General features: G+C 47.3%; 2 protein-coding genes and 1 long non-coding RNA gene across 3 annotated transcripts; 2 read left to right on the top strand and 1 right to left on the bottom strand.

Moving 5' to 3' along the window:
* Positions 1 to 477: 477 nt before the first annotated feature.
* Positions 478 to 10901, top strand: LOC127334199 (protein root UVB sensitive 1, chloroplastic). The gene is made up of 7 exons (XM_051360622.2): positions 478 to 1284; positions 1379 to 1654; positions 2328 to 2384; positions 8616 to 8814; positions 9805 to 9911; positions 10124 to 10297; positions 10385 to 10901. The coding sequence occupies exons 1-7, from the start codon at positions 574 to 576 to the stop codon at positions 10652 to 10654; spliced, it is 1794 nt and encodes a 597-aa protein (XP_051216582.1). The 5' UTR covers positions 478 to 573; the 3' UTR covers positions 10655 to 10901.
* Positions 10902 to 11935: 1034 nt separating this feature from the next.
* LOC127334200 (uncharacterized) lies at positions 11936 to 13217 on the bottom strand. The gene is made up of 2 exons (XR_007871971.1): positions 12893 to 13217; positions 11936 to 12745 (listed from the first exon to the last, which is right to left on the bottom strand). It is a non-coding gene; the product is annotated as an uncharacterized lncRNA (long non-coding RNA).
* Positions 13218 to 15281: 2064 nt separating this feature from the next.
* LOC127334201 (probable ribonuclease P/MRP protein subunit POP5) lies at positions 15282 to 18965 on the top strand. Its single transcript, XM_051360624.2, has 5 exons — positions 15282 to 15387; positions 16085 to 16124; positions 17157 to 17360; positions 17483 to 17620; positions 18489 to 18965. The coding sequence occupies exons 3-5, from the start codon at positions 17189 to 17191 to the stop codon at positions 18635 to 18637; spliced, it is 459 nt and encodes a 152-aa protein (XP_051216584.1). The 5' UTR covers positions 15282 to 15387; positions 16085 to 16124; positions 17157 to 17188; the 3' UTR covers positions 18638 to 18965.
* The last annotated feature ends 5490 nt before the right edge of the window (positions 18966 to 24455 follow it).

Raw genomic sequence — 24455 nt, 5'->3', positions numbered from 1 at the left:
AAATTAAATTTGAACAAATTTCGAATTTAAACAAATTTATAAGTATGAACAAAAAACAAATCTGAACAAATTTAGAAATCAACAAAACCAGCAAAAACCAAAAAGAAACAAACCAGAAACCGAAAAAACATGGAAAAGCCCAGCAAAAACCGGAAATCAAAGAAAAAAATCGTACAGGTAGGCTCAAAAGAAGTTAACGGGCCAGGCCCATAAGGCGCGTGAAGGAGCGGGGGGTATGCGGACCGCCCGTTCGCTCCCGCAATGAGCGATGTATAGGAATCGCCGCTCCGACCCGGTCGGTGTATAGGAGGCCCCCACCGGTAGGTTTCCCCTAGAAAAAATTAATCTAAGATTAGGCCAAAAGAAACGGGGTCATAAACTGCTTAATACTTCGGCCTTTATGGCCTTCGTAGTCCAGCCCAATTCGATTCCTCTGTTGGCTGACCGCTGCAGCTAAACCTGGTCTGCTTGAAAATTCCAAGCCGCCGGCGCCGGCGCCGGCCGCCTCCCCACTAGACACCTCCGCCCCGCCGCCCCAAACTCCGCCGCTCACCTCCCAACCATCCCTCCTCGATGTCCTCGTCGCAGTCTCTCGTCCTCCTCCTCCCTTCCCCTCTCTCCCCGCCCCCGCTCCGTCGCATCGGCGCCCCCGTCCCGCCCTACTCTCGCCCCACCACCGCTCGCACCCTCCCGCGCCTCGCCGCCAAGCTCTGCCTTCCGCCACTCGCAACCTCCCGGTCCGGCGGATTCGGTGATGGCAGTTGCAGCGGTGGGGGTGGGGGTGATGGAGGAGGAGGAAGGGGGTGGTGGCAAGGGGGGAGGGGAGACCCGCCGGACGACCCCGGCGACGGGTGGCGGCGGTGGCTCCAGTCCCTCCACCCGGAGTTCTTCCTCCTGTTCCTGCTCCTCCAGTCCGACGCCTTCGCTTCCATCCCATCCGCCCTCGCCGATGCGATCGGAGCAACCGGCGGGAGCGTCTGGGAGGTGAGGGGCAGCGCGCGTACGCTGCTCGTCCCGAACCCGACCGGGACCTCATACCTCGTCGCGGGCGACGATAAGCGGAAGCAAGAAGAGGGGACGGAAAAGGTGGGGGCTGGCCACGGCGAACTGACCGCCCTGCAGAGGCAACTCGAACGGTCATGGCGGCGGTGCACCGATTTCGCTCTTCAATTGCTGCTGCCTGATGGGTACCCGCACAGCGTGAGCAGCGACTACATGCAGTACTCGCTGTGGCGCGGCGTGCAAGGCGTTGCCAGCCAGATCAGCGGTGTGCTCTCCACGCAGGTAACCGTAATTGCCTGCGTTAGCTATGCTCAAATTCTCAGTCTGCCAGGTACTATAATGTAGCATTTCTATCGGGCGAACTGCGTTTCCGCAGGCGTTGCTGTATGCAGTCGGTTTGGGGAAAGGGGCGATACCGACTGCCGCCGCGGTGAATTGGGTGCTGAAAGATGGGCTAGGCTACTTGAGCAAGATACTGTTGTCGAAATTTGGGCGGCATTTCGATGTTAACCCGAAGGGATGGCGGCTGTTTGCAGATCTTCTGGAGAACGCAGCCTATGGGCTGGAGATTTTGACGCCGGTTTTTCCTCACCTGTTTGTTCCCATTGGTGCAGCCGCTGGAGCTGGCCGATCAGCAGCTGCTCTCATACAGGTCAGGGCTGTTACTTCTCTTAGTAGTATGAGTATTGGATCATCAGAATTACGATGCTCCTAACCTGTGCATGCCTCCTATTTTCTTCGTACAATTCAATCTGGATCCAGTGTGCATAACTGTTCATCTGACTCAATGGATTTTGCAATTTATATGACATATTAAGACTACGCAAATATCCCTTCAGGTCTTGTATGCACACATGATGAAATACTTCACATGCTTTGAACAAACATTTTCTGCCAATTCAAAAATAATACTTATTATTAGTTCCCGCTAAACAATCAAGACTGCTTAAATATATCTTATATCAAATGCACAGTCGAATTGCCCATGTGTGTCAAATTCGGTGAAATAAGTACTTTACTGTTCCTATTCATATCTGTCTTAAACTTAGCGTTCCGAACAGTTATGTTCTGTTTATAATAGTGCCTAATTGCCTATGAAATGTTTGGATTGTGGTGATGTATATTCATGGAGCATTTATCTGTCCAGTCAAATTGAGTGCAATATATAAGCGTTATATACTACTGTTCCAATTTATATCTGTTCTCAAACTTGATATAACATACTAGCTAGACACTGTATGCATTAGTTCTTAATGACTTTAGGCTATTAGTTTAGTTCTATAAGTTCTCCTTTGATAAACAGCTTCTACTATTTCTATGTGCAGTCTGCCACAAGAAGTTGTTTCTATGCTGGTTTTGCTGTCCAGAGAAACTTTGCTGAGGTGAACTATCTATCCCTATTTCTGAACAAATTTTGCTGAACATTTATTTTCAGTCTCCAGAACATGAGATTATCGTATTTTAGCTGATGCCTCACAGTGTCATGGGCATTGTCCCTCATACAGTTACTGTAGCACGGGATGCTCTTATCTCTTTTTTGCTTCACTTTTGATCTATTATGTTGACTAGAAAAGTATCTTTCAGAATTTGAGTTAGATTAACGATATCATCTCAAGTTGGTTGTTTACTTTGTCTAGATTGGATATGAGATAAAGAATTTGTGTCATAGGGACAAGTGAAGTCATGCCAGTGGAAGCCTTCACACTGTAACTTATGAGAGATGAAGAAAGAATAAAAAAATAGTTTACCTCTCCCCAAGAGTCTTATCCCTCGTCTATGGCTTTTTCCCCCTAGTCTAGTAGCTTCAAGCCATGCAAGTCCTGGTCTATGATATTTAGTTTTTACCCTCGCAACTAACTAACACCTATGATGATACGTTAATATTTTTGTTCACTTCATGTATGCATCTAAATTTTTAGTAGAAGATGTTACTCTCAATCATACAAGAAATATTTACCTACAAACCTATCTGAGATCTTGCTTACCTCTTATATTTGTCATCGAGGCCATATTGTACGGTGTACACACACATATTTCTGACTGTTTGTGTTATGACCGGCCTCACATATTCCAGGAGGGGGCCCAACCATGGGCCCAATTAGGGGCTTAGCCCATTTAGTTTATTTATTTTCAGCTTATAAATACTAGATGTAATCGTACGTGAAGAGACAGGCAATAATCAGAATAATTATTGCCGACTCCCAAAGGAGTCGGTCTTCTCCAAACCCTAGCCGCCGCGCCGCCTTTGGCCGCCGCCACGGCTCCCTGCCGCCGCCGACCTCTCCTCCGACCACGACAACCTCCCTCCTTCCCCTACAATCTACGTCCTAGACACGGCAGGACCCGAGCTCCTACCAACTTGGTATCAGATAGCTCTTGTTCGATCATGTCGTCGCCACCGCCAGCGTCTACTTCGCCGGCCGGCTCGCTGCCCGCTTCCACGACCGCCACCACCTCCGTCGCCGCCATCACGTCGCCGTCCGCCCCGCCATCGACCCCCGCCGTCTACACTCCCGAGCAGATGAGCGGGGTCATCATGACCTCGTCCACCGTCCAGAGGGGATCCGGGCTGTGCACGATCAGTTCCGGGGGCCGCAGCGCCGATGCGACCGCCGCCGCCATCACCGCGGCGTCCGCACCTGGCTGCCCGCGCTCCCCGGCGCGACGATGCCGCCGCCCGCCACCGGCCCTGCTCGCCGGCGTGGCCGCCACCCATAACCACCGGGCCGGCCCCCACCTCCGCGAGCGGCGTCCCTATCCGGCGGGTGCGCTTCCCCGTCGCCATCACCGCTGCCGGCGTGGATCAACGCGTCGTCGTCGCCGCGCCGGTCTACTACGTGGCCGGGGATCCGCCGAGGCCCACCCTCCCGGACGCCGCAGCCGCAGGACACGTGGAATCCTCCGCCCGACCGCGTCGCGCCATACGCCCAGGGCGTCGCTGCCCAACACCGCCCGCTTCGCCAAGCTCGACTTCGCCACCTTCGACGGCTCGGAGGACCCTCAATCGGCTCAACCGGTGCGAGCGGTTCTTCCGGGGACGGCGCACCCTCGCCTCCGACCGCACTTGGCCGGCCTCGTACCACCTCCGGGGCGCCGCACAAACGTGGTACTATTCCTCGAGCGGACGAGGCGGCATGCCCCATGGGACCGCTTCCGGAGCTCTGTCTTCTCCGCTTTGGGCCGCCAATTCGCGGGAGCCGGTTGGCGGAGCTTGGGCGATCGCCCTTCACGACCACGGTCCGGGACTTCGCGGAGCGCTTCCGGGCTCTCGCTTGCCACGCCGGGCGTGACGGGCCAGCAACGCGCGGAGCTCTTCATCGGTGGACCGCCGGACCATATCCGGGTGGATGTGGAGCTTGTGCTCCCCAGACCTCCGCACGGCGATGCACTACGCCGCGCCTACGAGCGTCGCGCCCGTGCAATGCCGCTCGGCCCACCGAGCCGCGGAGGCCGCCGGCCGCTCGACCACCGCCACCGGCCGCACGGCCGACCGGCCGAATCCGACCGCGCCACCGGCCTCGCCCGGCCGCGACACGGACGTTCGGGAGGCTCACCCCGCCGAGCAGCTCGAGCGCCGCCGCCTCGGCTGTGCTTCAATCGCGACGAGCCCTATGCACCCGGCCACATCCGCCCCCGCCTCTTCTACTTGGAGACGGTCGACGACTTCGAGCGGACACACTCGCGAGCCACCGGCGCCGCCCGAGCTCGCCACCACGACCGCGCCGCCACCGCCTTCGTGGTCTCGCTCCACGCCCGGCGGGTATCCGCCACGAGCGCACTATGCTCTCGCCGGTGACAATCCGCGGCGAGAACACAGTGGCTCTCTTGGATACGGGCTCCACGCATAACTTCTGCCGGCGACTACCATGCGCCGCTTAGCCCTCCGGCCATCGGGCGGTGCTCATCTCCGCGTCACGGTGGCCAACGGTGACCGCTGCGGTGCCATGGCTGGCGCAAAGACGTTCCTCTCACCATCGGCGACGAGCACTTCACCATCACATGCGCCGGCATCGACTTGGGCTGCTTCGACTTCATCCTCGGCGTCGACTTCCTCCGGACCCTCGGCCCCATCCTATGGGACTTCGACACCCTCACGATGACCTTCGGCGCCGGGGCCGCCGCGTCCGGTGGGAGGGTATTGGGGGCACCGCTCCGGCCCCGCAGCCTTCGGCTCGCCACGACCGACTCCGAGGCCGAGCATCCCCTCTTGACACACCTCTGCAGCAGCATGGCGATCTCTTCGACGAGCCGCAGGGCTACCGCCGGTCCGGGTGTACGATCATCGTATCCACCTCCTCCCGGACACGGCGCCGGTCATGCGCGCCCTATCGCTACCCTCACCGCGAAGGATGAGTTGGAGCGGCGATGCGCACTCATGCTAGCCGCCGGTATCATTCGGATCTCCACGTCACCATTCTCGGCGCCGGTCCTTCTCGTCCGCAAGTCGGACGGTACGTGGCGCTTCGCATCGACTACCGCGCCCTCAACGCGGCGACGCTGAAGGATAAGTTCCCAATTCCGGTGGTGGACGAGCTCTTCGACGAGCTCCACGGGCGCGCTTCTTCACCAAGCTCGACTTGCGGTCGGGCTACCATCAAGTGCGCATGCACCGGAGGATATCGCCCAGACGGCGTTCCGGACTCACCACGGCCACTTCGAGTTCTTGGTGATGCCTTTCGGCCTCACCAACGCCCCGCGACGTTCCGTGCTCTCATGAACGATGTCCTTCGCCCTTACTTACGCCGGTTTGTGCTTGTTTTTTTTGATGACATCCTCATCTACAGCACCTCTTGGGCGGAGCACTGCAAGATATCGCCATCGTCTTCAACGAGCTTCGAGCGCACCATCTTCACCTTAAGCGCTCGAAGTGCTCGTTCGGGACGTCATCGGTCGCCTACCTCGGTCACGTCATCTCTGCCGAGGGGTGGCCATGGATGCGGACAAGGTGGCCGCCGTCGCGGCCCGGCCGGCACCGCACTCGCCGCGCGCCTTGCGCGGCTTTCGGGCCTCGCCGGCTACTACCGGGAAGTTTATCCGGGACTACGGCCTCATCGCGGCACCGCTCACGCGCTGCTACGTCGTGACGGCCGCTTGGGACGACGAGGCTCTGCGGCATTCGAGGCCACGAAGGGGCCCTCACGACGGGCCCCGTTCTACGATGTCGGACTTCACCCGCCCCTTCGTCCCGGATCGCGACGCCTCCGGTGGGGTTTGGCGCCGTGCTACACCAGGGCGATGGGCCCTCGCCTATTTCAGCCGCCCTTCGCTCGCGCGCCATCTCAAGCTCGCCGCTTACGAGCAGTGAGCTCATCGGTTTGGTACAGTGCTGTGCGCCACCGGCGTCCATATCTTTGGGGGCGGTCGTTCGGATTCGCACGGATCATTACGGCCTCAAGTTCCTATTGGACCGGCGGCTATCGACGGTGCCGCAACATCGGTGGATCGAAGCTCTTCGGCTTCGACTTCACCGTCGAGTACAGGCCTGGCCGCCTCAACACGGTGGCGGATGCCCTGTCCGGCGCGACGCGGACCGGGATGAGGGGACGGCGTTCCGAAGGGCGGTGATGTGCCTCCGCTCGGGACCCTCCTTCGCCCTCTTCGACGCCATTCGCCAGGCAACTGAGGTGGCGGCTGACGCCCGGCTCTGCGGCGGCGCAGCTTGGAGACGGGCGAGTTGGCCGCGCCATGGCGCGTGGCGCACGGCCCGCTTGTGCATGGGCGCCGCATATTCGTGCCGGACCACGATGACCTCCGCCATCGGTGCTGTTGATGGCCCATTCTGCAGCCACGAGGGCATTCGAAGACCCTCCATCGTCTCCGCGCCGACTTTTATATCCCCGGTGATCGTACCTTGGTCCGGGATTGGGTGCGTTCTTGTGTGACGTGTCGCCGCAACAAGATCGAGACCACTGCGGCCGGCTGGGATGTTGCAGCCACTGGAGGTGCCTTCCCAGGTTTGGTCCGATATTTCCATGGACTTCATTGAGGGTCTTCCCAAGGTGGGCGGCAAGTCGGTGATTCTCACGGTGGTTGACCGTTTCTCCAAGTATGCCCACTTCATTGCGCTTGGCCACCCTTACACTGCAGCGTCCGTGGCTCGTGCCTTCTTCGACGGCATCGTCCGCCTCCACGGATTTCCAGCGTCGATTGTCAGTGATCGTGACCCGGTATTCACAGGGCATGTGTGGCGCGACCTCTTTCGGTTGGCAGGGGTGAAACTTCGGTTTAGCACCGCCTTCCACCCTCAGACAGACGGCCAGTCAGAGGTGGTCAACAAGGTCATCGCCATGTACCTGCGCTGCGTCACCGGGGACCGTCCGCGCGCGTGGGTGGACTGGCTGTCCTGGGCGGAGTACTGCTACAACACCTCCTACCACTCAGCCCTGCGCGCCACGCCATTCGAGGTGGTCTACGGCCGTCCAGCGCCGCCCATTCTACCGGTGGATTTGGCGACCGCCCGGACGGAGATAGCGGGCGAGCTCATCCGCACCCGCGATGAGGTTTTGGCCGAGGTGCGGCAACGCCTCGTGCAGGCCGGCGATTGGCCAAGCACTACTACGATGGACATCATCGCGAGGTGGAGTATGCGGTCGGTGATTGGGTGTGGCTGCGTCTCCTGCATCGTTCCACACAGTCCCTGGACCCGCGCGCGAAGCGCAAGCTGGGCCCCCGCTACGCTGGGCCCTTCGTCATCTTGGAGCGCGTGGGGACGCTCGCGTATCGTCTTCAGCTTCCGGCCGGGTCCCGCATCCACGATGTCTTCCATGTGGGGCTGTTGAAGCCTTACCGCGGAGATCCTCCTGCTGCGACACCAGCACTTCCTCCTGCTGCGGATGGCCGTCTTCTTCCGAGTCCTGCAAAGGTGTTGCGGGCTCAGCTACGTCGCGGTGTTTGGTACTTGCTGGTTCAGTGGGAGGGACTGCCCGAGGAGGAGGCCACGTGGGAGCAGCGCGATGACTTCTCCCTCCACTATCCAGACTACCAGCTCGAGGACGAGCTGTTTGCGCAGGCGGGGAGAGATGTTATGACCGGCCTCACATATTCCAGGAGGGGGCCCAACCATGGGCCCAATTAGGGGCTTAGCCCATTTAGTTTATTTATTTTCAGCTTATAAATACTAGATGTAATCGTACGTGAAGAGACAGGCAATAATCAGAATAATTATTGCCGACTCCCAAAGGAGTCGGTCTTCTCCAAACCCTAGCCGCCGCGCCGCCTTTGGCCGCCGCCACGGCTCCCTGCCGCCGCCGACCTCTCCTCCGACCACGACAACCTCCCTCCTTCCCCTACAATCTACGTCCTAGACACGGCAGGACCCGAGCTCCTACCAGTTTGGCTGTTAAGAGGTATCAACCCCACTTCACAGTGACATCAGTATAGCTGTATAGCACTCCCACCGATCTATATTAAGTGTTTCTTATTTAGTACAAAGTTATACTAAATCAGCAACACTTATATGGATCGGAGGGGGTAGTATTTTTCTAGTTGCTGCACTCCTAAGAGGAACTGCACGTATGACCTTTACCACTAAGGATATTTAAAATTAGTCAATACTTCTTTGCCTCACTCTGTATTTGCACTTGAGTGACTGAAATGAATGGGTTATGTCGCAGGTCATTGCAAAGGGTGAAGCTCAGGGAATGGTTAGCAAGTTTCTTGGCATAATGCTTGGCATAGCGTTAGCTAACCAAATTGGCTCATCAGTACCATTAGCTCTTATTTCATTTGCTGGTGTTACTGTAGTTCACATGTATTGCAACCTTAAGTCTTATCAATCAATTCAGCTGAGGACGCTGAATCCTTACCGTGCAAGTAATTCTTGTTCTTCTCTGCTGCCGAACTACATTATGTCATGTTTATGTTTCATTGTCCTGAATTCTGACATGTCAACATCTTTTATATATGACTAAAAGTTAAAATGCTTATATAGATGGATCAGTACCTTTTTGATGCATCAAAACGTCAGATTTCACTGAACCAGGCAAAAATCCACTTTTACTTTAGTGCTCACTAGGCTTTTGGCAAAATATGGAAATCTAATTTGGAATCATAGCATTGTATGCAAATCCGTCAATTTTAAGGTATGGTATTAAAGTGATTTCCATGTTGCTAGCATATCAGCTGCATTTAAATGTATAGCGGGATATAAAGATTTGTCCAATGAGTCATGTTCATGGTCATATCCAGACGAAACTGACCAAATACAATAATATTTACTGGGATATTTTGTCTAAAAGATGTGCATGGAGCTGGGAACTCCACTAATGGGTCTACTAGTAGAATTGCTTGTCTAGTAGCATAAGTTTATCCCCTTTTCTGAAAATATGGAATGTAAAATATTAAGAATGGGGTAACAGGCTAACAGCTTAATAATGTGTTATCCAATATATGGTTGAATTAGAGCAAAACATGAAATATATTCTTATCTTCTTTGTATGCTGGAAATCTTTCATGAAAAAATGTTAATTTATTTGGGTTGTATGCATCCAGTTTTGGATTAAAATGTACATTTCTGAATGTCATACTCTGTGCCTTTGATGCATTTAATACTGAAATCTTACCGTCAGCAAATCATACATGGCTTGTTACTAATGTTTTTCATAGATATCTTTTCTTTTACTCCCATATTTGATGTTTACACTTCATGGCACATTGCGTTTTTTGGCTAGTAATTAAATATTTGACAATCATGCAAGTATAGTTGTACATATTTGCTCAACCATGCTTATGTAGTGTTTTTCTTTGGCATCAACAGTGCTCAATGATGCCTTTAAGTATTTATTGAATAATTTTTTTCCGTAGGTTTGGTATTTAGTGAATATTTATTAAGTGGACAAGTTCCTTCAGTCAAAGAGGTTAATGATGAGGAACCACTTTTTCCAAATTCGTCCGTGGGTGCTCAACTTAAGGTAAGCCAAAAATACCTTTTATTATCACAATACCGAACATTTCCGTATTCTGTCCAACTGTATAGTGCCTAGTTCTTAATGTTTTCCCTTTGTAAGATATTATGCTGATTGAGAATTGTATAGTGATTTCATTGCACATACAAAGAATGTTTTCCTTCTTGATTTTATTTTGTGAACCTCACTATGTTTGGTTCCTTTGATTTGCTCACCAGAAAAGCGAGATTTTATCAGGAGAAGCAAAAGATGCTGCAGAAAGAATCTGTCGACGGTTACAGTTGGGTTCTAAGCTTAGTGAAATAATTGAGAACAAGGAAGATGCACATGCACTGGTTGATTTGTACAAAGATGAGCAATACCTTCTTACGGATTACAAGGGGAAATTTTGCGTGAGTTCATGTTGAAGCAACTGTTTCCTATATCTTGCTATATCTTGTTATTCTGTAACTAATTAACATCTTAATTGTCATTAATAGGTTGTTCTTAAAGAGGGATCCTCCCCAGAAGACATGCTCAAATCAATATTCCACGTTAACTATCTGTACTGGTTGGAGAAATATATGGGTTTCAAACCATTCAATGTTGCCGCAGAATGTAGACCAGGTGGACGGCTTGATGCATCACTGGATTATGTTCAGAGGGAGTTCACACATGTCAAGCTTGATGGTTCAAACAGTGGCTGGGTGATGGATGGTCTGATTGCTAGACCGTCGCCTGTAAGAATACGGCTTGGAGATTCTCCTTGATAGGACTCCTCGACTTAGTTTTTCCACAGCTATGCTTATTACCCGTAAAAAAAAGCTATGCTTATTAGAGTTGTACAGCACGCTTATTCTTTGGTCAGTTTAGGGACGCTAGTTTATCTGAATGCCGTTTTAACTTTTTCATTGTATGAAGCAAGTGCATGAACTAGCAGTCTTAAATCTTTGAGTGACTGGAATAAGCTGCAAAGTTCATCCTTTGGTTGTTATCATAATGTTGGACCTTGTTATATCTTCGTTCTTGCATTGCCCAAGACCAGTCTGTTGTTTTCAATAGTCGACTTTTGAAGCTTGTAGTTTGCATACAAAAACAAGAGCACTCTTCTGGCAGTTATAGGGATCTACAGTTAATAGAGGGCATTAGCAGGTGCGTGCCTGAGATAGATTACTAGTACTCCCTCTCTCCCACCAAAAGTGTCACTACTTTGTCAAAATTTGGATGTACAGGAGTACTAGTTTGCAAAGAGAACACCTGTCTAGATTTTGATCAATTATGTTGGCCGGGGAGGCCAAAATGCCACCATATTATAGGAACATGTATTATTATAAATGATCATAAGAAATTAACATACAACATTTACACTTGCATTGCCGAGTAGGGTAAATAAGTGTTGCCTATTGTTGAATATGTTCTTACAGCTAACCTCACCACTCTAATGAAAAAAGTTACCATTAGAAGGCTCATGTGTGCAACCAAATAAGGGGGTGTGTTGCACGAGAAAGGAAGAAAGACATGTTTGCAGCTTACCAAATAGTGGGGTAGTGTTCCCTCTCAGATGCAGAAATTGCCTTCACGAGCAACCAAACTAACAATCTAAAATGACTCGTGACTGTTGGCAATGGGCTAACACCCATGAAGCCGCTCCCATAGAGCTCCAAATTCAATCTAGGCTACCAAACACGACCTACATAGACGCCCAAGGTTATCCCGGAGCCGACTGGTGTATGAATTAGCAGTCTTTAATCTTTGAGTGGCTGGAATAAGCTGCAAAATTCATCCTCTGGTTACTATTATAAGGCTGAAGCCTAAAGCTAGCTATATCCTTGGTCTCGCTCTTCCCAAGACCAGTTTTTATTGTTAATAGTTGACTGTTGAAGCTTGTGGTGTCTGCTCTCAGAAAACATCTCTGGCAATTATAGAGATCAATACAGTACTAATAGAGGATCATTAGCAGGTGCGTATGTGCTGGAGGCAGATTACTTGTAGTTTGCGAAGAGAAGATCTCTCTAGAATTTGATCAAATATGTTCTCCAGGGAGAGCAGAATGACACAAATTTTCTGCACCATATTATTACTACAGTAATAAAATCATATCACCCAAACTACTATACATATAGTCAACCTGACCACATCTCACAACACAACAATGATAACATACCACACTCACACTCTTGCATAGTTTAAGATACAGAACCAGATCTCTTCTTACATATATCGCCAATCTGACACAAAGACACCTTTAGCCAAACCATCTGAGGGACTAGGCCCCGTTTGCACAGCGACATGTTTGAACTTTGCAGGCCAGCTCTCTCGTCATCACGAGAGCCACAGAAATCGTAGCTGAGACAAGGCTCAGCCTGGCAGCTAGCACCCTCGTCGTCGTGCTGGGCGCAAATATGGACGCCATCGCGAGAGCATAAGCTATAGCCAGGCTGAAAGACAGAAGGATTTGGCTTATAGCTTCCTTCCCTGGAGACATGATCACGCTTTCAAGGCAGCCAGCAATTATGCAGAGAGAAAGCATGATCTGGTTTTTCACCGCATAGACTGGCTGACCATATCCGCCGATTGACATGTTTCCTTTTCCTTTCTCTATTCCTATAATTTGTTGATTCATCAACAAATAAAGGAGCGAGCTGATGGATTTTTTTATGGGTAGGACCTTGGATGGATGGCGCATGAGTATTGAAGCGAAAAACTTATTATCCGAGTGCCAAGTGCCGACACGGCTTATAAGATGGTGGTAGAAATTATAAAGATGGTGTGATGCAACAATTTTAAAGGGAAATATCACGCTTGAAATATTAGGGGGCGCTATCCAGTGATGCCCTTTTTCAGGACCATTTTGCCTTGGCCTGTAAACAGGAAACAGGAATCTGCATAAGATGAACGATCGGCTACAAGTACAAGAGCAGCAACAAACTGAACTTAAAAAGGGAACTCTACTCCATGAAAAAGGGTTGCAAATAACTTGTATCCAGGAAAGGGGAGGAGAAGCTGACCGAAAACGCGGAGGAGTGATATGTTGCGGTGCTCGGAAGAAGTATTACTATTCGATCTCATGGCCACAAGAATTCAACGAAGAACACACGAATTATTAGAGAAATCCAGCTCTCCTGACAGGCTTGATCTGCTTGGGTTTGGCTATGAGACTCAAGCTGCCGTGTGAGCTAGCTACTCTTAAGGCTTGATCTGCTTGGGTTTGGCTATGAGACTCAAGCTGCTGTATCTGCTAGCTACTCTGACGACAATCTTGATCTTCTTCGGTTTGGCAACGAGTAATTGCTAGTTGTCTTCGTGACTTGTGTCCATAGCCCACGGGGCATTTACTTATAGGAAACATGCACTGCACCTAGCCAGCAGGCCAGTCCTTGCATCCGAACTTCCCGCCAACCACCAGGAAGTTGACGCCGTAGGCCTTAAGAGTAGATTATGTGTGCTGCTGAATCGTTCATGGTCGATAGCCATCTCTTATTTTCTGATCGAAAAGTACAATTATAATTTTATATAGGTGGTATTTCTAGTATAAATAAAATAACACTTTCTGATACTTCCTCCTTCTGAAAATATGACTCAGATCTGTCTAGATTCGCATGTATCTATACAGTTCAAGTCACTTATTTCCGGATAGAGGGAGTATAAAAGATAACATTGTAATATTATCTCGACGGCGTTTCAAAAGCCCTACTTGTGTTTCCTCTTAAAGTACTGATTAGTGTCTGCTAATCTAAATCATAACTACGCGTACGTCCTGTTCTCCATGTCATCTTGCCGTGTCAAGCTTTTGATCTTTTCACACTATTGCCAGCTTGCCACCGTCCATGCGTTTTATTGTATACTTTCAGCGAAACGTTGAAAAAATGCAGTAGTAGGTGTTTAATACGATTCGTATAGTAACAATTTAGTCAGAAGTTCGCATAATGCAAACGTAAGGGCAATGTGTTTACTGACTCAGCATGGATTTGTTTCAGCACAGAATACGTCAGAATGAAGTGGATTTGTGAATTATCCAAATAGGCCGATTCTTGGTCTTGAAGGCAGCTGAATTACCTGCACGGCTGCACACACCATCACCAATAAGAATTTACTTTTTTTACAGGCAGAATGCATATTCAACCGGTGGGACTTCAGTTTCTTGTACTGACAAAAGAATAGTAAAAGGATGAATTAGGTGCGTTTGACTAGCTGAATCTTAACCACCAGTGGAGAAAGAATGGCGCAACCCTACATGATTATGAGAATATCCAACACATGCCAATAAAGTTTTTCAATGAAAAAACTTTATACGACATAAAAAGATTTTGTGGAGTGAACGTGAAATTTTTCGTTTCGACGGCGAGTCGTTGGATTTTCTGTACCAACAGTGGGATGGCAAACTTTTTCTTATGCAATTTTTATGAGGAGACGTGTAAGGGCATCTACAATGCGGCGCTTAGTGCGGGCGCTAGGGGCAATAATCCTAGCTGTTTTGGCTAGATCCCTCCCGATCCTTAGAATATATCTTGCGTCGACTCTTATTCACGCGCCGGCGCTCCACCTTTTTTTGCCGCATGCAACAGCAACAGCGGGCTCTTTCCCAACGCTAAAATAAAGTGTTTAAGCGCCTCGATCAATTAGCGATGTGCGTTGTAGTTACGGACTCTTACCCAGAAGTTTTACCATAATTGAATTATTTTTTCTGCACAAGCGCCTATCTAAGAGTTTACCATTGTACCTAAAAAAAAAGAGTCTACCATTGTACATGCCCTAAAACTACCATTTGGCAGTGCAACCAATAACTGTCTTGAATAGAGATGCAAGTGGACCAATATTAAGATACTTTCTACCCTCTTTAGTGCTAAAAAAATAAATTTTACAAAATAATCATTTATAAAAGTTAATATTTTTTGGTACTGAAGAGGTTAGAGTGTAACCTAATGTTTATGTTTGTCCACTTGATCTATAGTGACGAGCGAGTGCAGTAAAAAAAAAACTTCTCTGCTCAACCCTGAGGCCCATAAAGATTTTTTCACTTGGCTTTGCCTCCTAGGGCCTCTGCGGCTTGCGGCTCGGCCAACCTCTGGACAGAGCCTGCCTCTGAAGTGCAGACCTGCGAAAAAAAAACGGCCGCTAAACCTGAAGCTCAGGTAGGTCCTGAACCCTACCTGAGCGGAGGCGGAGCCTGAGTCGTCGCCCGCCGCAACTGGACATCCGGCCGCCCACCGCCCACCGCGACGGGACGTCTCCGGCCACCCAATCCTGAAGAGTATTGATTTATCTAGGCAGAATAGAGACAGAGGTTCCGCCCGCTCCTCCTGGCCTAGCCTCCTCGCCCGCGCCGCCCCAGCTCACTGCACCCCCACCTACGCCGCGCCGCCAGTGCTGGCCCAGCCCCTGCTAGACTGCCGCGCGGCCGTCCTGTACGCCAACCCCGCCTGTCTGCGACCGTGCTCCTGCCCTCCGCCTCGACCGTCGGCTTGTTGAGCTTGCTGGCTCTTCGCGCGGCTGCTATTGACAGGTGATTTCCCGAGACTTCCTAGGCCCCAATCCCAGCAGTAGCCTAGGTGATTTCCCCAATTTGACAAAAAAAAATTCTTTCGTAGAGGTTGAATTCAAGTACTATTTCCTTCTCATCAGTTTCATGTCGTAGCAATACAATTTCTCGAGCGCTGTGTTTGGTTGCACATAATTTGGCTTCGAATTGGCAATCTGGAATTCGGCTAGCCCAATTCCGAGCCTACTAACCCGACGCGCTAGGGAATAATAGGGAGGTCCCGACCTCCGAATCGCTCTGAATTGAGCGAGCGTACGGCTTCCGGTCGACAGAACCCGGGCGAGAGCGCCGGCAAGATTGCCGCGGCGGCGCAGGTAACGGCCGCCACGCCCTCCTCTCCCTAGCCCCTTTGTCCTCTCTCCTTTCTTCCCGACCTCTTCCTCCCATCCCAGTTCCGAGCTCAGCGCCCTCTCTGCAGAGCTCGCCCTGGCCCTAGATCGATGGAACGGGGAAGAATGACGCCAGGAAGGAAACGGCGGCGCAGAAGGATAGCTTTGTCCCCACCGCATCTCTCCCAGCCGGCCTTTCCCCCCTGAATTCGAATCCTGCTGCTAGTCACCTACCACCCCCAACCACTTCCCTTTTTCTGTGTCCACCCATCCACTCCTATCTAAAATTGATGTGCTGTAATTTTAATTTCCTGTTTTGTTTCAATGTGCAGACTTGGCTGGAGATCTGGTAACACTGGTTGCTGATTGGTGGTATGAACTATTGCGCCCCCTCCTATTGACATAATTTGTGATGCATATTACATATTTCAAGTTGTTGCTTCATGGTAATGTGCGAAATTGAATGATTATGTGCTGAAAATAATATATGTAAATACACATTATAATATAAATATGCTATTTTTTACATGTACACAAGTTTATATTGTCTAAACTCAACAAATCATCCAATTTCATGGTTTGCACATCCAAACAGGAATTGGAATTTAGTACCATCCTTTGATTACAACAATAGATTCCAAGCACACCCAAACAACAGAATTTGAATTAGAAGGCAATTCATTTCCATCTTGGATTTGGAATTTCCAGACCAATCCAATTTGAGGCCCAATTCTGTGCATCCAAACAAAGCCAAGAAAATGCATGTATTTAGACTCATTTTGGTCCGTCTCTAGTTCATATTGAAATATCTGAACATGTTATAATAGTGAACATAGTGAGTACCTTTTTTGCTGAGTTTCACCACCCGGCTATCTGGCCAACATGATCCATTATGACATTGACCACCGGCTCATATTTCATAGCAGCAATTTACCACCAAGTGGTGACTGGTGATGGTCAGGACTTAGGATTGAGTGCCAAGTGTTCTGTGTTTATTAGAGCCTTATCAAGGTGTTATTTTTATTTAGTTGGATCAAAGATAGTCATTAGCTTTCAACAGATTTGTGAGGTTGTATTAGTATATTAGGCGAATTTGTAAATGCTGTGAACACGTGAAATTGTGAAGGGTGATTTTCTTTTGTCTATTCTGTAATCTAAATTTGTAGGTATGAAAATGAGAATAACGATGGTGCTCTGTTTTTTTTTTTTTTTTTGGTGTGTGTGTATGTAAATTCCCATACCAACACTGGGAGTTGTAATGGTGCGCCCTTTTGATGGTATAGTGGTGAAGATAAATCATTTAGTGGCATGGCTAGTATGCCCTTTAGTCTTTACTGCCTTGGTTATGTTGACGAGGTGTCTTAGTTTGAATTTTGATTGTTGTTTATCTGCTTGAAAATCCAGGTCGCTATAAGGAAGCGCAAGTTGTTCACGCAATGGTTCATTTCAAGAACAGGTATATGGTGATGGAGGTTTTCATCGACGTGGGCAGAGGAGAGGTTGACCCCGTCATCCTCACCCAGTTTAACATAACCAAAGTGATCAGAGACAGCATCCAGCTCAACTTTGGGGAGTGTGGCCTAGCTGCATCTCTCGGATCATTACAAGGTGATAATGACTTCTAAAGAAAACTTAAATCCTCCTGGCAGCATCATATATGTCTGTGGCTACCCAATTTAGTTTATAGACTTAAGTATTACTTCTGAGCGCTTGTCAATGGTAATCTGCAGTGAAGTATGTAAATCCTCTGACAAAGCTTTGCGTAATCCGAGTGTCGCGTGAAGATCACCAGAAAGTCTGGGCTGCTATCACAATGGTGCGGAGCATTGGGAAGATCCCTGTGTCCTTCAACCTCTTGGATGTGAGCGGTGAGTGGATTATTGATGATTGAACCACATCAGTTTTTTTTTTGTTTTGCTTGCAAATGGTTTGATGCACCGTAAGTCTTTCTTTATAGATGAATTCACTATCTGATGCCATTGTGTTTATGATTGTGCTATGAATGTGACGTTCCCACCTTTCGTACCACATTCACATTGCCAATTTAGCCTCAGTTACACTTGCATCAAACCGTTGTTGGCCCAAGACGTAGCACTTCCGGGTAACTGGGTTAATTCCTCGCACAAAGCAAGAAAGGAAGTGCAAGTGGGGTGCTGAATGCATGTCTACCCCATGGCAGCTTGAGCTGTTGGGCTCTTTGGGCCGCACATTGTTACAATGATTATTGAATGTACTTCTCCCTTCTATCCATAATAATTGTCGTGGTTTTAGTTCAAATTTGGACAATATTGAACTAAAACCACGACACGTATTATGGATCGGAGGGAGTATTATGTTTTCACAAGTTCATATGCTCATCATATCAAAGTTCGAATGTTTTTCTTAGATTGGCTTGATAAAACAACTCCTTTTTATTTCTGCTTCATACACTTACTTTTCAGTGCAAGGTGAAGTTCCGTTAGCAATCACAGCATTATTTTCTGATTTATTTGCATGCATTTATGCTGTCCAGTTTGTTAAAACAACTTTTCTCACCCAGACCCCAGGCTTAGTACCAACTCCGAGTATTTCGCTGCACAAACTTTGGCCTGATGATGTTTCCCCATGTATAATTTTGATGCTCATCCTCATATCGTACACAGTTATTCTAGTTATTTTGTTACGATCCATAATAGGAAGGAATGTTTGCAAGGCTAGTTGTGCCAGACCAGGGCTGACCATCAATCTCCTTTCCAGGAACTATCAGGGCATCCAAGAAAACTGCCTTGGAGTGCGAAGAAGCGAAGTTTGAGCAGTACAAGTTGTCTGCTGGTGATCGTATCACACCAGAGATTATTGAGTCCGTGAAGAATTGCCTTGACAAGTTAAGAGGGTTAGACAGTTAGTGAATTAATGGTTGTTTAGTGCCATTAGTCTGAAAAGAAGTGTATTGAGTCAGTTAACACACTGTTTCTGGGTCAAATTGTGCAACGTGGTATCCATTTACGGATGTCTATCTGGAGAGAACTTTGGGAGAAAGTTTTGTTTCACGGGTGTCTATCTGGAGAGAACTTTGGGAGAAAGTTTTGTCTATGTGTTAAGTTAACCATGCGCAGCTAATCATTATTGAGGCAGCATCTTGTATGGCCCAAAAATAATGATGCACTTGAGCCAACGTTTTCCTGTTTCTGGCTGATGCATTTATGCCAGTGTTTTCCAGTTTGTTGAATCTTATGTTCACGCTTTGAAAGACGAGCACATGCTACGTGATAATCCTATTGGTGAAAAAAATAAAGAAAAAAGGTTCGTGGTCCTCAAAGGAAGGAAAGACAGAATAAAACTAATGCACAAGTTCTGAATCAGTGAATCACACTAGACACGCAGGAGCAAAACAAATGTAACATGAACATTAATCCTAATACTATCTTGCATTGTTGTTGAAGTCCATTCTATTTCGTTTGATATTGCTCCATGCCATCTGGTTTTTACGATCTAGGAGAAATACATTGTATGGCACACTTGATAAAGCACAAACAGATGCAACCACCCGGCGAGTACAGGTCTACTCATTTGCAGCTACCCATACACAATGCACACTGACAACAGCCCATGGATGAGAGATGGAGCATGTCATGACAGCCATGCCTAGCAACCAAAGGATGATGGGAAGGCCATTCGGTTCGTGCAAACGAAGAGACCCAAAGGTCTTACTGTCCGATTTCGCCAGGTTGGCGCTTGACTTAGCGATAGGCTAACTCTGTCGAGGTTTTACTGCACCAATGACAATTCTTCACTATCCCAATGCATCCAATTCCCATACGCAGGCGGCAGCATACACAGTGTTTAATTTCATCCGCTGTTATGAGCTACTACTGCAACTCTGCTAGCTGGTCTGAGATGTGGTGGTGAACCAACAACATGTACATATGAGGTGACATTCAGATAAAAGGCGGTACTGTTTAATTGTCGTCCCATCTATGGGAGAAAATTACAAAAAACCACAACATTACATGCTAGTGTTTCAAAAAACCACCACAATTTGGATTTTTTTTTTAAAACCACCGGTCTAGAGGTAACATGTAACACATAACACTGGTTCGTCTCTAATGCTGGTTTAATGGTTTAATCAGGCTGATGTGGCAACTGATTAACGATGAAGGGAGAAGCTCCATATATTGATTTTAGTTCTGGGCTTATTTGTATTTTCTTTTTCTTATTATTTTCCACCATATCCTCATCTTGACCAATCTGTCTAGAGGCCGACGCACTATATGCGTCGGTGAGAGGCAGCACCGTCGGCCGGCCACACCGGCAAGACCTTGCGTGTGAAGGCCAGACAAACCACTAGTATCAGAGACGAATCAGTGTTATCTGTTACGTGTTATTTGAAAAAAAAAATTAGTGGTGATTTTTTGAAACACTAGCCTGTAATGTGGTGGTTTTTTCTAATTTTCTCCATCTATGGTCAGGTTGGAGGTTTGTGGAGATGTAGCTTATTTCCCTTTGCAACACATCTTGCATTTGTTTGTGAGTATTCGAGAATGCCGCATACATCACCTCATTAGGATAGGGGAACATCCTAACATAACAGACCTGATAAGACACATAATAGAGGATCTGAAGGAAACAAAATATTATCGGTTGTTTCCTTGAAAAGTAACACTTATTAGTTATCAGTTGGTTAGATCTATCTCTTGAAATAATACCAGATGAGAACACAATCATGATTTGGAGCAGTTCCACAACCACTAGAGTATTGACTCTTGTGGGGTTGAGCTCAGTTCTACAACTTGCAGTTCTTGATAGAACATACTCCGTTCATGTCCGCTTCTTCTAGTACAGACTAAATTTTCAGTGTAAGTTGAAGTTCTGTTAGCAATCACAACATCTCTTTTCTGGCTTCTTTACATGTGCATGTGTTTTGCTCAGTTTGTTGTAACTACTTCTCTCACCAGGACCCAAACCTTAGTTCTGGCTCCGAGTATTTTCACTGCAGGAACTTTGACCTGATGATGTTTCTCCATGTATGCTCTCATGCCCATCCTCATATCGTTTGACAGTTTGAGTCAATTGTTCTACTTTGTCAATTTGGATGTATCTAGACCCATTTTCACCTCTGAAATGTTACCTACTATAAAAGTTTCTCGACGCAATTCTAAATCTTCCGCTGAAAAGAAGAATAGGCGTAGATCTGGGATAGCTTCAAAAACCAAAAAACTTTTCCCATGAATGAAATGTTTAGAAATAGCAGAGGCCTTGGGGACTTGGCTAAACACTCTCACATCGCCGATTGTTGTAAGGATTATAATTTGGACTTTATAGCTATTTCAGAAACGGGGAGGCGAGATTTCTCTCAAAGTCTGTTAAACCGGTTATCCGGGGGATTAGACTTTGAGTGGTTTTCTTGACCACCTCGTGGTAGATCCGGTGGCTTGCTTGTCGGTGTTCGATCAGATACTATGGAAGTTTTGGCTAGTTCTGATGGTGAGTATCTATATTAAACTCATCATTAGGAATAAGTCTGATAACTTCGTTTGGTGTCTCGTCGCCGTTTATGGTGCAGCTCAGGATGTGTTCAAGGACGACTTTCTGTGTGAACTGGTTAATCTTGCAAAGGACAATCCTCATCCAATTCTTATTGGTGGGGATTTCAATTTGCTTAGATTTCGTCACGAGAAATGTAAAGGTCATTTTGATGGTCATTGGCCTTTCTTGTTTAATGTTGTCATTGATAGCTTGAATTTGAGAGAGGTTTCAATTTCTGGTAGACAGTTTACATGGGCTAATAGTTTACCTGACCCGACATACGAAGAACTAGACCGTGTGTTAATGAGCACAGATTGGGAAGATAAATTTCCAATGGTGTCGGTTCGCGCTCTAGAACGTATCGAAAAACTGTCTGACCATGCCCCTATATTGTTGACAACTGGAGTACCACGACCGTCATGTAAACGTCCTTTCAAATTTGAACTTGGATGGCTACACATCGGGATGGTTTTCAGGCTATGGTCAAGGATATATGGGAAAGATCGGTAGCCGGTAACACCCGGATATTAAGATGGAATAATAAGATGCGTGTTGGACGCAAACACCTTTCTGGTTGGGCCAGCCATACTGCTGGTATTCTTAAAAAAAGGCTTCACTTATCAGCCATAATTGATGAGTTGGAGGCTCGAACTGAAGTGAGACTGCTATCAAGTTCGGATATTGACCTTAAAAGTCAATCCAATGCTTAATTAGCAGGTATACTTCGGGAGGAGGAGTTGAAATGGTATCATAGATCAAAGGCCCAATTCATTCTGGAAGGAGATTCGAATACACGGTATTTGCATGGGGTGGCCAATGGCCGTCACAGGAAAAAGCATATGCAGTCTCTAATTCAGGATGAGAAATTGATGGAAGGCCATAAACAACTCAAATTCTATATTACCAATTATTACAAAGGACTATTTGGTGCACCAGAAGGATAGCTCTTTCTCCCTAGATGAAACCTAAGTAGCCTATATTCCCCAAGTTTCCATGACGGAGAATGACTTGTTGACAACTCCTTACACAGATGAAGAAGTCCAAAAAGCCATTTTTCAAATGGAACACAATAAAGCTCCGGGGCCAGATGGCTTCCCCGCTGAGTTTTTTCAAACTTTTTGAGACACCATAAAGGTCGACCTTCTACAGATGTTCAGCGTCTTACACGCTGGCCAGCTAGAATTATTCCGTATAAATTTTGGTGAGGTAATCTTGGTACCAAAGGTTAAGGAGGCAGAAAGGATTCAGCAGTACATACCTATCTGCCTTCTAAACGTTAGCTTCAAGATATTCACGAAAAACGAAAGTGACCACCATTAGACTAAATACGATGGCTGACCATGTGGTACTGCCTTCAGAGTCCGCATTTATGCAAGGTAGTACTATCCTTGATGGGGTAGTCATTCTACATGAGGCAGTCCATGCGATGCATACCAAAAAGTTGAATGGGGTTATTTTAAAACTTGATTTTGAAAAAGCTTATGATAAAGTAAAGTGGTATTTTCTTCAGCAAACACTCAAGATGAAAGGTTTTTCACCAGAGTGGTGTGCGTTGATCAATGATTTTGTGTCTGGAGGTAGTGTTGCCATTCGTGTCAATGATGATACGGGTAGATAGTTTCAAACACGAAAAGGCTTGCGCCAAGGCGATCCTCTCACCATTGTTATTTAACATTGTGGCTGATATGCTCGCTATTTTGATTGAACGTGTCAAGGCTGATGGTAAGATTGAAGGGCTTATTCAACATCTTGTTGATGGTGGACTACCAATACTTCAATACGCCGATGACATAATTCTTTTTATGAAACACGACCTTGAAAAGGCCCGAAATCTCAAGTTAATCTTGATGGCTTTCGAGAAATTGCCAGGTCTTAAGATAAATTTCCATAAGAGTGAATTGTTCTGTTTCGGAGAAGCCCAAGATTCATCAGCTGCGTATGCGGATTTGTTTGGATGTGGGCAAGGCCAGTTTCCTGTTAGTTATTTGGGGATTCCGATACATTATCGGTGATTAACAATGGCTGAATGGAAACTTGTCGAGGAAAGATTTCAGAAGAGACTTAGTAGTTAGAAAGGCAAATTGTTATCCCTAGGAGGAAGATTGGTACTCATTAACTCGGTACTTACTAATATGGTACTGTATATATTATCTTTCTTCTTGTTACCGAAAGATGTCTTACATAAAATCGATTATTATCGATCAAGATTCTTTTGGCAAGGGGATAGTGAAAAGAAGAAATATCGTCTGGTTAAATGGAGTGTTGTTTGTCGCCCCAAAGATCATGGAGGCTTGGGTGTTCATGACCTTGAGGTCAAAAACTCAGCCTTACTAGGTAAATGGCTGTTTAAGCTTCTTACCGAGGATGGGGTATGGCAGACACTCCTGAAGAGAAAGTACATTGGAGAGAAAGCGTTGTCCCAAGTCCTATGGAAACCTGGGGACTTGCATTTCTGGCCCGGACTAATGGCTACGAAGAAAATTTTCTTCCAATATGGTACTTTCTCGATGAAGGATGGATCGCAGATACAGTTCTGGAAGGATTCCTGATTAGGAAATAGACCTCTTAGGGAACAATATTCTGCGTTATATAGTATTGTAAGTCGCAAAAGTGATACCATTGCATCAGTAATGCGACCTCACCTCCGTCCGTGATGTTTAGACGGGATTTACTGGGTCCGAGATTGGCTGCGTAGAATGCCTTACTTCTTCGTTTGCAATACATTCACCTTTCGGAAGGACCCGATGAATTTTGTTGGAACTTACATCCCAATTGGAAATTTTCAGTAAGTTCATTATACAATGCGATTATTCATCCTGATATTCCAGTCGATAATAACAAGAAAATTTGGAAGATGAAAATACCACTTAAAACTAAGGTTTTTTGTTGGTACTTACGTCGAGGGGTGATCCTAACCAAAGATAATCTTGTTAAGCGCAATTGGCATGGAAGTATTGTTCCAATGCCGCTTTGACAGGTCTATATGGTCATGCATCCAAGCAGTTTTGGATCTGTATCCTCCGACTAGTGTCGTCAATATCTTTGGAAATTGGCTTCATGGTATCTATCACAGGTTTAGAACGCTTATCAAGGTGGGAGCGCTTGCAGTTGTATGTGCACTTTGGCTGTGTAGAAATGACAAAGTTTTTAATGATAAGAATTGTTCTCTCTTGCAGGTATCTACAGATGTACCGGTAC

This window comes from Lolium perenne, unplaced genomic scaffold (assembly GCF_019359855.2).
Source record: "Lolium perenne isolate Kyuss_39 unplaced genomic scaffold, Kyuss_2.0 unplaced28, whole genome shotgun sequence".
Classification (NCBI taxonomy): domain Eukaryota; kingdom Viridiplantae; phylum Streptophyta; class Magnoliopsida; order Poales; family Poaceae; genus Lolium; species Lolium perenne.
Note: the sequence above shows the minus strand (reverse complement) of the source record. Positions and strands in the feature narration are given on the sequence as shown.